Genomic DNA, 13,815 nt, shown 5'->3' with positions numbered 1-13,815 from the left:
CTGAGGGCCCAATCCTATCCAATTTTCCAGTGCCGGTGCAGCTGTGCCAATGGGGCGTGCGTTGCATCCTTTGGTGGGGAGGCAGTCACAGAGGCCTCCTCAAGGTAAGGGAACATTTGTTCCCTTATCTCACGGCTGCATTGTGGCTGCACCGGTGCTCAAAAGTTGGATAGGATTGGAACCTGAATGTACATTGATGCCAATGGGAAAACACCCATGAATGGTTCTGGGTTGTGCTCATAATCAAAGTTAGTGTGATGTAGTGGTTAGTGTGTTGGATTAGAGTTTGAGAGCTGGGTTTAATTTCTCAGTGGACCATAAAGCTCACTGGGTCACTTTAGTCCTGTCTCTTGGCCAAACCTATCTCACAGGGGTTAACTGCTAGGTGCCTTTAGGTGCTTTGGTTGTACCACTCCTGGTCTCATGACTACGGAGATGAAACTATTTTATCCGATTTGCTGCACATTCTCTGTTTCTTCTGGAAAGGCCCACCACGGCAAGACAACCCTGGAAACAATTTGTCCACCAAGATTCCATTTACATAGTAACAGCCTATGTTGCTGCCCTAAAAATGCAAGCGGGTTGTAGCTGAAATGGGTAAAGAGAGTGTTTAAAGGCTTTCAGGATTTCAAGTGTTTTGCAAAGTCATCAACAGATGGCTTGTTACTCCTTTACAAGACAATTAAAGAAAATGAAATCAAGTACTAGAAGTACAACACAATAAAACTTTTTTTATTATTTCAGTGAAACACATTTATTTACAGGAAAAGTTTAGCAGGCACACTGAATAGTGTCCTTCCATCACAATGAATGGACATGATATTCAGTTCTTGCTCGCACAGAATACCTGTGAAAGATGACAAGTGTTCCAATAGACATACTGGGCCTGCTTTTAATTTAAAAGTATAAGAAGTTTCTCCATTTGTGCTAAAACCATCACAGTTGTACTAACAAAGCATATCTCTGTATCTTCCTTTTTTAAAGTGCTTTGGAGACATCTCAAATAACACATATATTTATAAATGTGCTGGACTTAATATATATTTTTTTCTAGTAAAATAAGTTACAAATTGTGGAGACGCCATAATTAACAGAGACATCTACAGTAACAGAATAAGCTTTCTCTAAATAAAGATATATTTATCATATATAGTATTGTACCAGTAGGGCAGCATGATCAAAAACATATAGCAGCCAGGGGACTGGCATACAGAGAAGCGTGTGATAGAGCGCAGTTTGCCCCACAGAGTGCTGTACAAAATAAACATCAGGACTCTGCCCCAACGACAGCAACTGTTACCCTGCACATGCCCAATCTCGCCTGATCTTGGAAGCTAAGCAGGGTCAGGCCTGGTTAGTACTTGGATGGGAGACTGCCTGGGAATACTGGGTGCTGTAGGCTTATACCATAGTCTTTTGAGACTGAAGGTTGCCAACCATTTCTGCCCCAACGTGATTTCCTCAGCCTGCAGTCTTGCATAAATGATGCAGGATCTGATCAAAGATGTAATGAATGTAAGGATAAAGGGGCAATGTGTGGCCTGCCTATAGCTGAGGTGGCATTCGAAATGCTACCCTCCTTACTTGGTGATGTGACAACCTCTATTTCTCATACTATGTGGAATGGAAAAGCAGGAGGAGAATGGAAGAGGAAGAGGAGAGGGGTGGTTTGGACCGCCTCAGTCAGCATCATGGATGGCCAGCCTTGTGTGTGGGGCTAATAGAGACACCTTAAAAAAAAAAAAGACATGTTTAAAGAATGCTATACCTTGCATTAAACTTCCATGGCTTCATTGTGGGTTCTGAGGCAAAAATAGTTAACATGGTGGCTTTCCTACATTTAGCAGGAGAACAACTTCTCTAGTCATCCCAGCAGAGCTTCCCCCAGTGGTTGTTTTCCATGCATCTGTTTTAGATTATGGGCCTGTGCAAGGCAGGGAACCATTTTTAAATTTCTTTTACTCTGTAAATCTCATCAAAAACATGTTTTTGTCAATATCACAGTTGAGTTCCACTGATATCAAAGTGCTATACCAACACACAACTGTAGACAGGACTCAAAGCTTACAACCCAATCCTAACTAGGACCTGACTGCCCTTTATGACAGTGGAATACCGTTCTGCTACTGTTAATGGCCATATGGTGCTGTGCTGTGCATGCCACTGGTAGCCATTTTGCGTCTGCCACTGGTGGCTATCTCTGGTAGCAAAGTCGAACTGGTGGCAGGAGCAGGGATTGGCGGGAGATGGGTGGCATGGGGGAGTTTCTAGGTGGGGAGACGTTGTGCAGGAAGCAGAACAGGAGAGTGGGTGGATCTCAGTAGCATTGGTGTGCTCCAATCCTAACCCCATTCTCTGTCCCCTTTCCTCTCCCTTACTGGTCTCAGATTAGTGCCAGCTGGTGCAGATCCAAGGAGATCCATTGGAGTAGTCTGGCCTGAGCAGTTTCCTGTGGTAAGGGAACAGCGAGGCCTCTGGACTTAGCTCCCCCCCCGCCCGCCCGCAGGATACAGCACATGAACCATTGGTGCAAGATTTAGTTAGGATTGGGCTGTTAGAATGAAAAAATCAGATGGGGGATGTTGCTTGAGTAGCACTGGAAGTTACTAAAGAAAAAAATAAGAGAGAGAGAGAGAGAGAGAGAGAGAGAGAGAGAGAGAGAGAGAGAGAGAGAGAGAGAACACGAACTGAAAGAAGAGAATGATGTATTGAGGCAAAGCTTGGAGGAGCTGAGGTTTGAAAGATGTAAAGGTACTGAACCTGAGATAATACATTTTTGCCTCAGAAGCCACAATGAAGTCATTGAAGAGCACTGCAACATGCGGTATCCTTTACACACAGAATTGTTTTAACGCTGGCTGTATTAGTCTCACCCATTGCCCCTTTCCCTTACATTAATTGGAGTTCTGACAAGAGTAAATGACCGGAGTAACTCAATCCTCATTCCCTGACCTGATCTTGGCCGTAGGAACAATAACTTGGCTTCAAGCCTCTCATAGTGCAGTCAGTGATTTCTGTGTCACAGGTCTCACAGTGACATCCTGTTGCCACTGGATAGGAATAAAATGATTCCCCATGACCATCACAGCCTGGAATTTTTACAGTCTCATATACAATGTCCTTGAACGTGCAGACTTTCTGAATACGTTTCATTGAGTGGTACTTGTATGCAGGATCCTAATGAAAGAGAGAGAGAGAGAGAGAGAGAGAGAGAGAGAGAGAGAGAGAGAGAGAGAGATTTACTGTGGAATCCATTTGCCAATAATGGTTTGTTTCAGAGCTCATATACATTATATTGTTTTGTAGAATCTCATCAAAAGCCTAATTAAGTCAATTGATTATGCTCTCCCATGACTTCGGTGATTTCTTTTGACAACTTCTTAAACTCAAGTCAATTACCCCCACACCCGCAATAAATACACCAGACTTCGGCTTGGATGAAAATGGGCCATGTTATTAAACTTCAACTGCAGCAGGGCAATAACACTGAACATCAATCGTGCGGGGCAATATGGGGGAAACAGTCCTAGCCGCCTGCCTCCCCCTACATTCTCATTGGGCGTACCACCTGGCTCGAGACCCCAGCGTCAATCGCCAGCTTAGGTCTTTCAATGCCACCTCCAAAGGGGGCAAGGCAGCTGGACTTCAGGCTAGCCGGCCGAGCTGCACCATCCTGTCAGTCCAGGCCAGGGGTTCGCCTGTCTGCCTCCTGGAGCTGGTCAGGCATCATGGGAGCGGTTCAGACTTACCCCTCACCCTGCTGCCTTGGATAGACACCGAGACAAGTCCCTACCTACCCAGCCCCACACGTACTGTGCCCACACTGGGAGTGACCAACCCAGACTAACCTAAACCGCACTGCCTGTTCGCCAGTCTGAGGTAGGCGAAAAAATGGCCAACCAAGGTCCAATCAGGTTGACTGCAAAAAATTCCTACCTGGCCCTAGAAAGCGACCAGCTAATCCCAGACTGGTTAATAGGGTGGGCGGGCGGGGTTGCCAGCCGGGAACGCACTGAGCCTGGCCAGAGCGCACGTTCCGCGCCACGGCTCTGGTCCCGCCTCCCCAGCCGCAGGGACCAATCGCGGCTCAAGCCTCAGCCTCTGTGCACGAGGCGGGGAGGGGGCAATCGGCTGCTAGCGCCTGATTGGCGCTAACAGCTGTTCTGATTTCAGAGCCTATCAAATCTGAAATATTTGTTACAGAACTCATTGTACCCGTCCTGTATTCAGTGGGTGACAGTATACCCAATATTGTTGTACAGCAGAACAGGTGATTGTAGGAATTGCAACAAATTTTAAAGCACATAATTTCTATTTGAGCAAGTAGTAGTTTGTCTTGGACATAAACAACCTCACATTTCTTTAGGGCTCAATTCTGAACATTATGGAGATGTATCGATTTCAGTGGTCTACGAAGTGAAGCTCTTTATTTATTTTAAAAGATTTATATACCTCCTTTCCTGTACGCAGTGCAGTGTACAGTGTTCGAGGCAGTGCACAATAAATACAAATAATACAAAAGATAAAGATACATGAATAAAAGCATAAAAGCAATGAAAAAGTGACAACAGGAGCTGGTTAAGAATATGAAAACAGCAGCTACATAAAAGCAATGACATAAAAGCAATAACAGAAGATAGAAAGAGTCCTTCAGAGGTTCTTTGAAAGCTCCTTGACAGCCCACTTGAAAGCTGGTGGGGAGTGCTGGTCGTCAACCAACTGGTGACAACCAACAGGGAAGGTCCCTGTTTGACCTTCCGCAGTGGCTTAATGCAGATGGTAAACAGCATGTGTTTTTTTTTAAACAAAAAAATTAAATCTGAGTCACAAATCAATGCTTTGGTAAAAATAAACCATAATTCTAATAAATTGAACCTGAATCTGAAGCAGGATTCCTGTAGAGCCCAAAGAAACACCATAACCACCCTTGAATCCATTTCTAATAAGATTGAAAATTACAGTACTTGCTCCCTAATGTAAAACAATGAATGTTATAGTTGACTAGAAATTAACAGTGCAATCCTAACTTGTACTGGAACAGGCAGGCCAGTGGGCCTGCACTGTATCCAGCGCAAGTTTGGGGCTGACTGTGGCTCAGCCAGGGCAAGGGGAAACATTTCCCCTTACCCCGGGAAGAGCCGCAGTGGCCCAAATGGATCTACTCGAATCTGCACCACCTGACGAGGTCGTGCGGATCTGAGCAGAACGTAACAGCCAGGAGCCTCTCCATGCCGCCCAGGAACAGGGGCTAGGATCCGGTATAACTGCTGGGTCCTGGCCCCACCTCCTACTCCCTGCACACCCGTCCATGGGCCCACCCACCATCTGCCCTCCCCTCGCCCTGAAATGCCTCCTCCCTGCCCTCTGCCTGCCGCCCGAGACCGCTGCACCAGCTGAGCTTGGCCGGCGCAGACCTATCATCTCCTGCAAAGGGTGGATTTTGCCTCTGCAGGCTGGCGCATCTGCATGTACCGGCACGGCTTGCTTCCATGGACGTGCAAATATGCTTTATGGCACATTTGCGACCCTCCTGGGCCAACGCAAGAGACTTGCGCCAGTTAGGATTGTGCCCTTAATTTGATATAAATCAATTAACCCAGACCAAGTTGAAGATAGCAAGCATTAAGAGAAAAGGAGCTTACATTTCTGTGTCAGAACAAAATGTAAAGTTGTAGTAAAAAATAATTAAACAAAATTCAGATCAAAAATACAGTTAAAACTTACAACTCTAGAGGAAATATCATATTTTAACCAATACACAAGTGATATACATTCATTGAGGAACAAATGGAGCCAAATTGTCACTAAAATGCTGATCACCATCTGAGTGAACCAAATGGCATATATATATTTGTTTTGTTTTGTTTTTTGGAACTTCAGTCATTTTTTTTAATGAAAGTAAATGGGGTAGATGATGACAAAAGGGAATGGGGGTAGTTGACTAGAGTCTTCTCAGCAACAGCCTCCTACTGACTGCCACGTTTTCCCCCCTCAATGCCTCAGATGCTGCATTAGTTCAGGACACTGTGATAAAAACATGGCAGTTGCCAGGAGATCAGTGCTGAAAGGTACTGGGATGCTCTGTGAACACTCCCTGGTAATGAAAATGAATGGGTCAATGGACTAGGGTGGGCAAGGAAGATGGATTTGTCAGCCCTATTGGTTTCAGTGGAAACCACTGCAAACGTGCTTCAATTTGAAGGCTGCAATCTTAACCATATTTACCTGGAAGTACATTCCACTGAACTTGCCTCTGCCCAAACATTCTTACAATCAGAATACCACCAGTTGTACCCCTGTTTATGTCCTCAGTTGGTCTGTCCTCAGTTATTTATATTTTATTAGACTTACATGAGTGTTGGTCAGAGTTTACACCAGCAAGGATGGCTTGTTGAGTCCCATTTGGGAAAAACTTAATCTTCTCTATGACTGTTAGTCTGAGGAGTTCTCACCTTGGTGAAGCAGTAACCGGAGCACCAAGTGGCATTCACGCTAACGCAAAACCCGCACTCTTCCCGCTCGACTACTATTGTGATGTTGGACAGCTTGCAGTAATTGCAAGAAATGGTTTTCCAGCAAAGTAACAGGACATACAAACTAGCTGTCTTCATCCTGCAGGGCAAAGCAGAGAATTCAGAGTCACTCAGGTAGACAAGGATTACAATTCCAGATACTTTTAGAAGCAGGCAAGATCATTACCATTCTTTAGTTTACCTACAAATGCTAATACTGTCACAAAGGTAAGCATTTGAAAATAGAAAAAGGACACACAGTGAAGTCAGCAGAGCTCTAGAGTTATTGTTAGAGGATAAAGGATTTGTTAAATGAGAATGGGTTAATCCAGTAACACATAAGAGAAAATAATTCAGTAATCAAAAGTATTTTGACTGAATAGATATTATCTCTGATATTACTATAAATAAGCTTGAGAATCTTTTGTGTCCTGTTAAAAAAAAAGAAAACTGAATAAATGCATTTAAAGAGGTGACAAAAGGATATTACTACTTTTTTTTAAATTGGAGTTCTCATATCTAAACTTTTACAAAGACCTTGTCATTCCCCCAACACTCTTAATTAAGAATCTGATGAAAGTTACCTGTTGCAGACTTGCTTTGCTGGAATTAGTTGTCAGGAGAGGAAAGCCCTTTGTCAGGTTGTCCTTTTATACAAAATCAGATGTAACTTACACCTGCGGGATTTGCAGGGTATTAAGAAGACCAGCTTTAGTTAAAGCCTGGTGAAAGAGACCTAATACTTAGCCAAGACATGGAGACAAAACATTGCAAAAAATAGAAGGCCACAAATAACATGGCTGTCTTCAAAATTATTGATTAACAATTTCCCCAGAAGAAATTGACTTGGGACTGTCAAAAAATGTCATAGGAGATATTATGAGTAATATAATTATACAACTGGGTCCTGTATTAAGGGAACCATGGGAGAGAATTGAGCGGGGGCGTATTGAAGGACAAACCATATGTGTAGAAACCCATATGGAAATGAGTGTTTTCCACAGAATAACTGCATAGTTAAATGCAAAACCCACCTGGGCAGTAGAGTAGTTAGAGCAAGGGGTGGCCAGGTGAGTACTGCAGGTGCTGCAATGCACCATGTAAGCAACTCTTTTCTCTCACCGTCAAAGCCATTCTGGGCAGTAACAGCAATGTGCAGGCGCTTGCCAACCCAAATGATGTCTCCTGCGCATTGATGTCGCTGGAAAGACTCTGATGGTGAGTGGGAGGGGCCACTTACACAGCGCCTGCAAGTACTTACCATTTTGCCGCCCTCTAGCTATGCCACTGCACCTGGTTGCCTAATCCTTGAGAATAACATAAGTGTTTTCCCACAAAATATCCAAGTAACCTTTTTCATTTTTTATTCTGTGAGTTCTGAATCTTCAACACGGGTTTTGAATGTATCATAAGAAAACTCAGCTGGCTTTTGATATTTGTGAGCTTTGAGTCTTCAGAGGAGGTGAGCTGGTGGCTCCGATCTCTGGTGCCTGGTGGAGACTTCCTTCTCCAGAGCTTATCCATCCAGTTCTTCCCCCTTACTTGTGGTTTAGACAGCGGCGAAAGGGGCTTTTGCTTGATGTTTTGTTCTGTGAATTTGGATGGAATCTTAGGGCAGGGGAGAGGTGATATGGGGAAGCCCCAGTGACATAACTAGGGTTTGCATCATCCGATGCCATCGTGTCACCCCCATGATTGACCTCTTCCTATCCCATGGGTGGGGCAGCTCCCCAGGTGATGGGCATGGTTATGTACCATTGCCCTGCCCCTGTTGTGCTTTTTTTTTTTTTGGCTATAACTTTTGGTCAAATATAGCTATTTCAGTGTGGTTTGTTTTATTGCATTCCACATGAAATTACAAATCAAATGCTATATAAAGTGATGGTATTATTTGAAAATTTCAAAAATTGTAGCTAGTAGTGGTGTCACCTGGTATGCCCCCCCCCCCGCATCTCCTAGTGAAACTGTTGGGAAGCCCCTATGCATTCCCTTTGGAACAACCAATGGGATGAGCACTTCTTTTCAGCCTTTTGATCTTCCAGCTGGAGGGAGAAGGGGAGATGTTCTGATAGAGCAGCAGTTTAATGTCACCACGTGCATGCCTACTCAGAAATAAGTCCCATTCCTGGCTTCTTCCCAGGAAAGTGTCTATAGGATTGCAGTCCAAGTTGTGGGGAAGGAGACATGTAATTTTCTCAAAAGCTACTACTTCTCACTTGCATTGGTCTTCTTGCTGAAAGTAGGCCTGTTAAACACCTGCCATCAAGCTGAGCAATTCTTTTTTCTTTCTCCTGCTTGCTTGGACCATCTTCCAAAGCATGTCTAAAGACACAGAAGAGGTGTGTGTGTATGTGTGTTGCTCCCACTCTTGCCTGGCACTTCCCACTTGGTTTTCATTTTCAACAGATCTACCTAGAGCTATTTGAAAAGCAGTGAACTTGGGGTTTGCAATCAGAGCATCAGCCTGTGGTTAGGGTGGGGTCTTGTTCATAAGACTCTAAACAATGGAGATTGTCAGAGGTGCTAGGCTCCGCTGTGTGCTTACACAGAATTAAAGCATCATCAACCAAAATGGCTTGGTCTGTCCCCCACCCAAGCACGAGGCAACCAGTAAAAGAATTGGGAAGAAAGAGAGAAGGGGGATGGAGGCAGAAGTGGGGAAAGCCATGGATGGGGCTGCCCTGTCATTCCTTGCCTTAAGGATCCCCTCAGGATGGATGCAAAAAAGCAAGCTGAGAGCAAGGTCAACACAGCCTTTATCTGCAAAATAATGGAGAGGGGGTATATATTTTGATTTAGGGCAGTGGTTCTCATGCATTTAGCACCAGGACCCACTTTTTAGAATGAGAATCTGTCAGGACCCACTGGAAGTGATGCCATGACCGGTAGTGCATTGGGGCATTTGGTGGGCTGCTGTGAGATACAGGAAGCTGGACTAGATGGGCCTATGGCCTGATCCAGTGGGGCTGTTCTTATGTTCTTATGTTAGTGACATCATCAAGTAGGAAAAGTAGGCCACACCTGGAGTATTGTGTCCAGTTCTGGTCGCCACATCTCAAAAAGGACATAGTGGAAATGGAAAAGGTGCAAAAGAGAGCGACTAAGATGATTTCGGGGCTGGGGCACCTTCCCTATGAGGAAAGGCTAAGACGTTTGGGCCTCTTCAGCCTAGAAAACAGATGCCTGAGGGGGGACATGATTGAGAGGAAAAGTTTCTGGAGGAAAAATCCATTATGGGTTACAAGCCATGATGTGTATGCGCAACCTCCTGATTTTAGAAATGGGCTATGTCAGAATGCCAAATGAAAGGGAGGGCACCAGGATGCAGGTCTCTTGTTATCTGGTATGCACCCTGGGGCATTTGGTGGGCTGCTGTGAGATACCGGAAGCTGGACTAGATGGGCCTATGGTCTGATCCAATGGGGCTGTTCTTATGTTCTTAAAATTTTTAACAATCCTAGGCTGCAATCCTACCCATGCTTACCCAGGAGTAAGTCCCATTGACTGTCATTGTTAAAAGAATATACATAGTAGCTTGTTAAAAGTACAGATCTGTAACATTTTCCCCAATAGAATCACATCCCAAGGTAGCATCAAGTCTAATATCTGAAAAATAAAATTTTGAAATGAATGGAGACCCACCTGAAATTGGCTCACGACCCACCTATTGGGTCCCGAACTACAGTTTGAGAAACACTGATTTAGGGAAAGGGTGCCTCTGAACACATGATCAACCTAGGAGGTTTTGTCAGCACCAGTACTGAGTTTGTAGTCTTTTCACATAAAAATTCACTTCATTTTAGCACCCTAATTTAGGAGGAAAAAAGGATATTTTGTTGCTGCTGTTGGGAGCCAGAAGACCTAGCCAATCTATTGCAAATCACCCAGACATCAACCAATGAATCCCAATTTTTCTTCTGCCTACCTTGTTTTATTGCTTACCACGGAAAGGAGTTGATAAATGTAATAAACAACTAACAAAAGAATGCATGTGTTTTTGCTTAGGCTTATCTCTTGCCTTAGCCTTTGGGATGGGGAGAGGTGAATATATAAATTAACAACAATATAATAAAATCAACACTTTAAACAATGCCATAATTCAGAGCATGAAAGTAACTGTAGCTTTTAAACCAAATAATTAGATTTATAACCAGCTGAGATGCTAGTGTTTCATCTAAAGTTTCTGTTTTCCATGAGCTCTCTGAACGAGTAAGGTAAAGACCATTAATTGAAGTGTTATGTCTGTCAAGTAGATGTGCATAGAAAAATGTGCACCTTTGAATAAAACTTGTTCTAATTTTGATCCATTCATAAATCCTGTATTTCACAATGCTTCTGTTAATTTTCTATATATGGGTGGCTGTCCAGACAAGCTGAGGAAAATATATTACTATAAAACAGATGCTGGTGCTATTTATTCATGCAGGAACAAAATCTGCAAGTTTTGCATTTATGCTGCTTGTTATAGTGGTACCACAGATACCAAAGAAACAATGTGACCAAGAGCTCAGTCCTATGCATGTCTACTCAGAAGTAGATTCCATTATAATCAATGGAGCTTACTCCCAGGTAAGTGTGGGAGCAGAAGAGTTCTCAAAGTCCAATGCCTTAAGACAGTGGTTCTCAAACTCTCGGGGAGAGTTTGAGAGCCACTAAGTTCTTGTGTGGGTGGGAGGGGGGAGGCAGCAGGTGCGGGGGAAGGCAGCGATGTGATCCCCAGGATTGCACCGCTCAGGGGGGCTGCAGGGGCTTGGGTACACATACCCAAGCCCCTGCAGCCTCCTGGGGGTGCGGGGAGCCCGGCGCGACCTGGAGCAGGGCTCCCCGCAGCAGTGAAAGTAGATGCTGAGCGATCGCGCTCCACTTCCACTTTAGCTCCCTTAAGGGGGCAGGGGCCAGGGCCCGCAGGCTGGGGCGTCCCAATGCCCCAGTTTGAAAAGCCCTGCCTTAAGAACATAAGAAGAGCTCAGCTGGATCAGGCCAATGGCCCATCTATTCCTTATAAAGGCTAGTGCTTACAAAAGCTTCCACAGTGGCCCACCAGAAGCCTCAGGGAGTACACAAGACAACAAGGTACCTGCATCCTGGCACCACTGCCTTGCATCTGACATTCTGAGGTAACATACTTCTAAAACCATGCACCTATCATGTCTGCACATAACTATCATAGCTTGTTGCACATACCTATCATTGATTGCACATACCTATCATGGCTTGTAACCTGTGATGGACTTTTCGTCCAGAAATATGTTCAATCCCCTTTTAAAGGCATCTAGGCCAGATGCCACCACTACATCCTCTGGCAAGGAGTTCCACAGGTTAATTACACATGAAGTGTTTATAAGCTTTGCACAAAGAAATGGGATAGGAAACCAAATTCCGTGTGTATTTAGAGAGATCTGAAAGCTTAGCCTCACCTGGACCAACCAAGTTGCAGACCGATCTCCTTCACTGATAAATAATTATATATAGAAATATGATTGCTCAGTAAAAAAAAAAAAAATCCCCAGAAGCTCTAGCTCAGTGCTTTACAAACTTTTTAGCACCAGGACCCACTTTGAAAAATGACAATCTATCATGACCCACTAGACAAAAAAGAGATCTAGATGGAAATAATAATAATAATAATAATAATAATAATAATAATAATAATAATAATAATAATAATAATAATAATAATAATAATGTACATTAATTACAATACTTTAATTATTAATTGATAATCAAGATCCTGTGCCCATGAGGCTGCTAGAGACCTTACATATAGTGTGTGTGTAGATGCTTGCTAGACTCTTCTTGGAAATGGAGTTCAAGGTCTGTTCCACCAAACCTTTACAGTCATTCCATGGTATCCAGAAGGCTGAACTAGAGAGCAAGGCATACAAGTATACAATCAGGGACTTCCAGTTCAAACAAAAGGCTGAAACTGGGTTACCCATGATGCCATGCCAATTACTAGAGAAAATTAGAAAATGTGAAATTTTAATTTGGGGGTATGAGGATTACCTTGTACCTGCTAATGATTTTCTTCTGCAAACCGGGCAAGGGTGCTTGCAAAGTTTTTTAAAAAAAATGTTTCAAAAACTTTGTGCAGCCCACCAAAAATTGACTTGCAACCCACTGGTGGGTCCCGATCCACAGTTTGGGAAATATTGCTCTGGTTAACTAAGCTTGTCAGTCCATTTTACTGAAAAATAAACTTGGGGATGATTTCTCCATGAGCACTTTCCATGACAAAGGGAAACTTGATGTGGAACTGCTTACCAACAGGGTATCCTATGTGTATTCTAGAGTTGATAGAAACGCAGAAATGACATACCAGGTCGTCTGCCTGAAGGTTTGGATTGGCTTTTGGTGCCCCTTTCTGAAACTGATGGGCAATGCTGAAAACAGGCTTACAAATGGGGTTGTGTGAATCAGCCCTGTGAGATCATGAAACTACTTAATCAGAACTAATGAACATCCCTGTGCCAGATTCCCAATAAAACCACTACTCTGTGCAATTCTGGGAAAGAATTCTCACAAATGAGAAATGCTCTTGCAATTTTCTGAGTCCAGCAACAGAGCACCCAGGAGCCTAATGACAAAATCTCGACATTAATATTTCTAGTGAAGAAAATCAGCATACCAAATGATGTCATTTTCTCCAAGTGGGGATCTTGCTCTTTGTCCCCTTTGGGGAGACTGTGGTTGAGTATGGGCTTCAAAGCCCACCCTGTCGAATTCATACCTTTTGAGACTCTGAGCTTGATGTTTCTCTGTGTTAAAAAGTTTAGTGCAGTGTATTCTCAAGCCTCTTATTGTCTTTGCTGGCTTTACCTAGCTTTGGCTGCAGTGCTGCCATCTCTTTCCCCTGAGCCACACAATCGCACCCGCCTATTAGTGGCTGTGCACCCACAGCAGGGAGAGCCTGCCCGACTGCTCCTAATCTCTGCTTCCAGGAGGAAGAGCTGTGATATGCTTCAGTGCCCTTGTTTCTGAGCTAGCAGTGAAGATACACTGAGTCTTTTGTCTTGGAAACCTAATTGATACCAGGCTGTCTATTGTTAGGCAGACATAGACTAGCAGGAACAAGATAATTCCTTTTCCTTTCTCCTCTCATTCAACCCTCTCCCATTGTTGCTCACCGTATTGCCTTACTCTGGAAGGGGAGATACCCATATGTTTAGCTTCCATTTAATTTTTCTGTACAGTATGACCTTGCAAAATTTTGCACCATGTCCTAGGGTTCTGACTATTTTTTTTTGCCCCCTTCCTAATAGAGTTTGTCCCAGAAGAAGGAACATATATATCTACCCCAGTG

The 13,815-nt window shown here is 43.8% G+C and overlaps 1 protein-coding gene and 1 pseudogene across 1 annotated transcript; one reads left to right on the top strand and one right to left on the bottom strand.

Annotated features, from left to right (window-relative positions):
* The first annotated feature begins 1,282 nt into the window (after nucleotides 1-1,282).
* LOC136637947 (5S ribosomal RNA) lies at nucleotides 1,283-1,402 on the top strand (annotated as a pseudogene).
* Nucleotides 1,403-2,940: 1,538 nt separating this feature from the next.
* Nucleotides 2,941-6,611, bottom strand: FSHB (follicle stimulating hormone subunit beta). Its single transcript, XM_066640188.1, has 2 exons — nucleotides 6,453-6,611; nucleotides 2,941-3,177 (listed from the first exon to the last, which is right to left on the bottom strand). Exons 1-2 carry the CDS (start codon nucleotides 6,609-6,611, stop codon nucleotides 2,941-2,943), a joined length of 396 nt encoding a protein of 131 aa, XP_066496285.1.
* Between the last annotated feature and the right edge of the window lie 7,204 nt (nucleotides 6,612-13,815).

This window comes from Tiliqua scincoides, chromosome 1 (assembly GCF_035046505.1).
Source record: "Tiliqua scincoides isolate rTilSci1 chromosome 1, rTilSci1.hap2, whole genome shotgun sequence".
NCBI classification, from domain to species: Eukaryota; Metazoa; Chordata; class Lepidosauria; order Squamata; family Scincidae; genus Tiliqua; species Tiliqua scincoides.
Note: the sequence above shows the minus strand (reverse complement) of the source record. Positions and strands in the feature narration are given on the sequence as shown.

Bases quoted from the DNA above. Each gene is read 5' to 3' on its own strand.
- FSHB (XM_066640188.1), bottom strand. From the start codon at position 6,611: ATGAAGACAGCTAGTTTGTATGTCCTGTTACTTTGCTGGAAAACCATT. The intron at 3,178-6,452 runs GTGAGAACTCCT...CTCTTTCATTAG, and splicing joins CCGGTTACTGCTTCACCAAG to GATCCTGCATACAAGTACCA.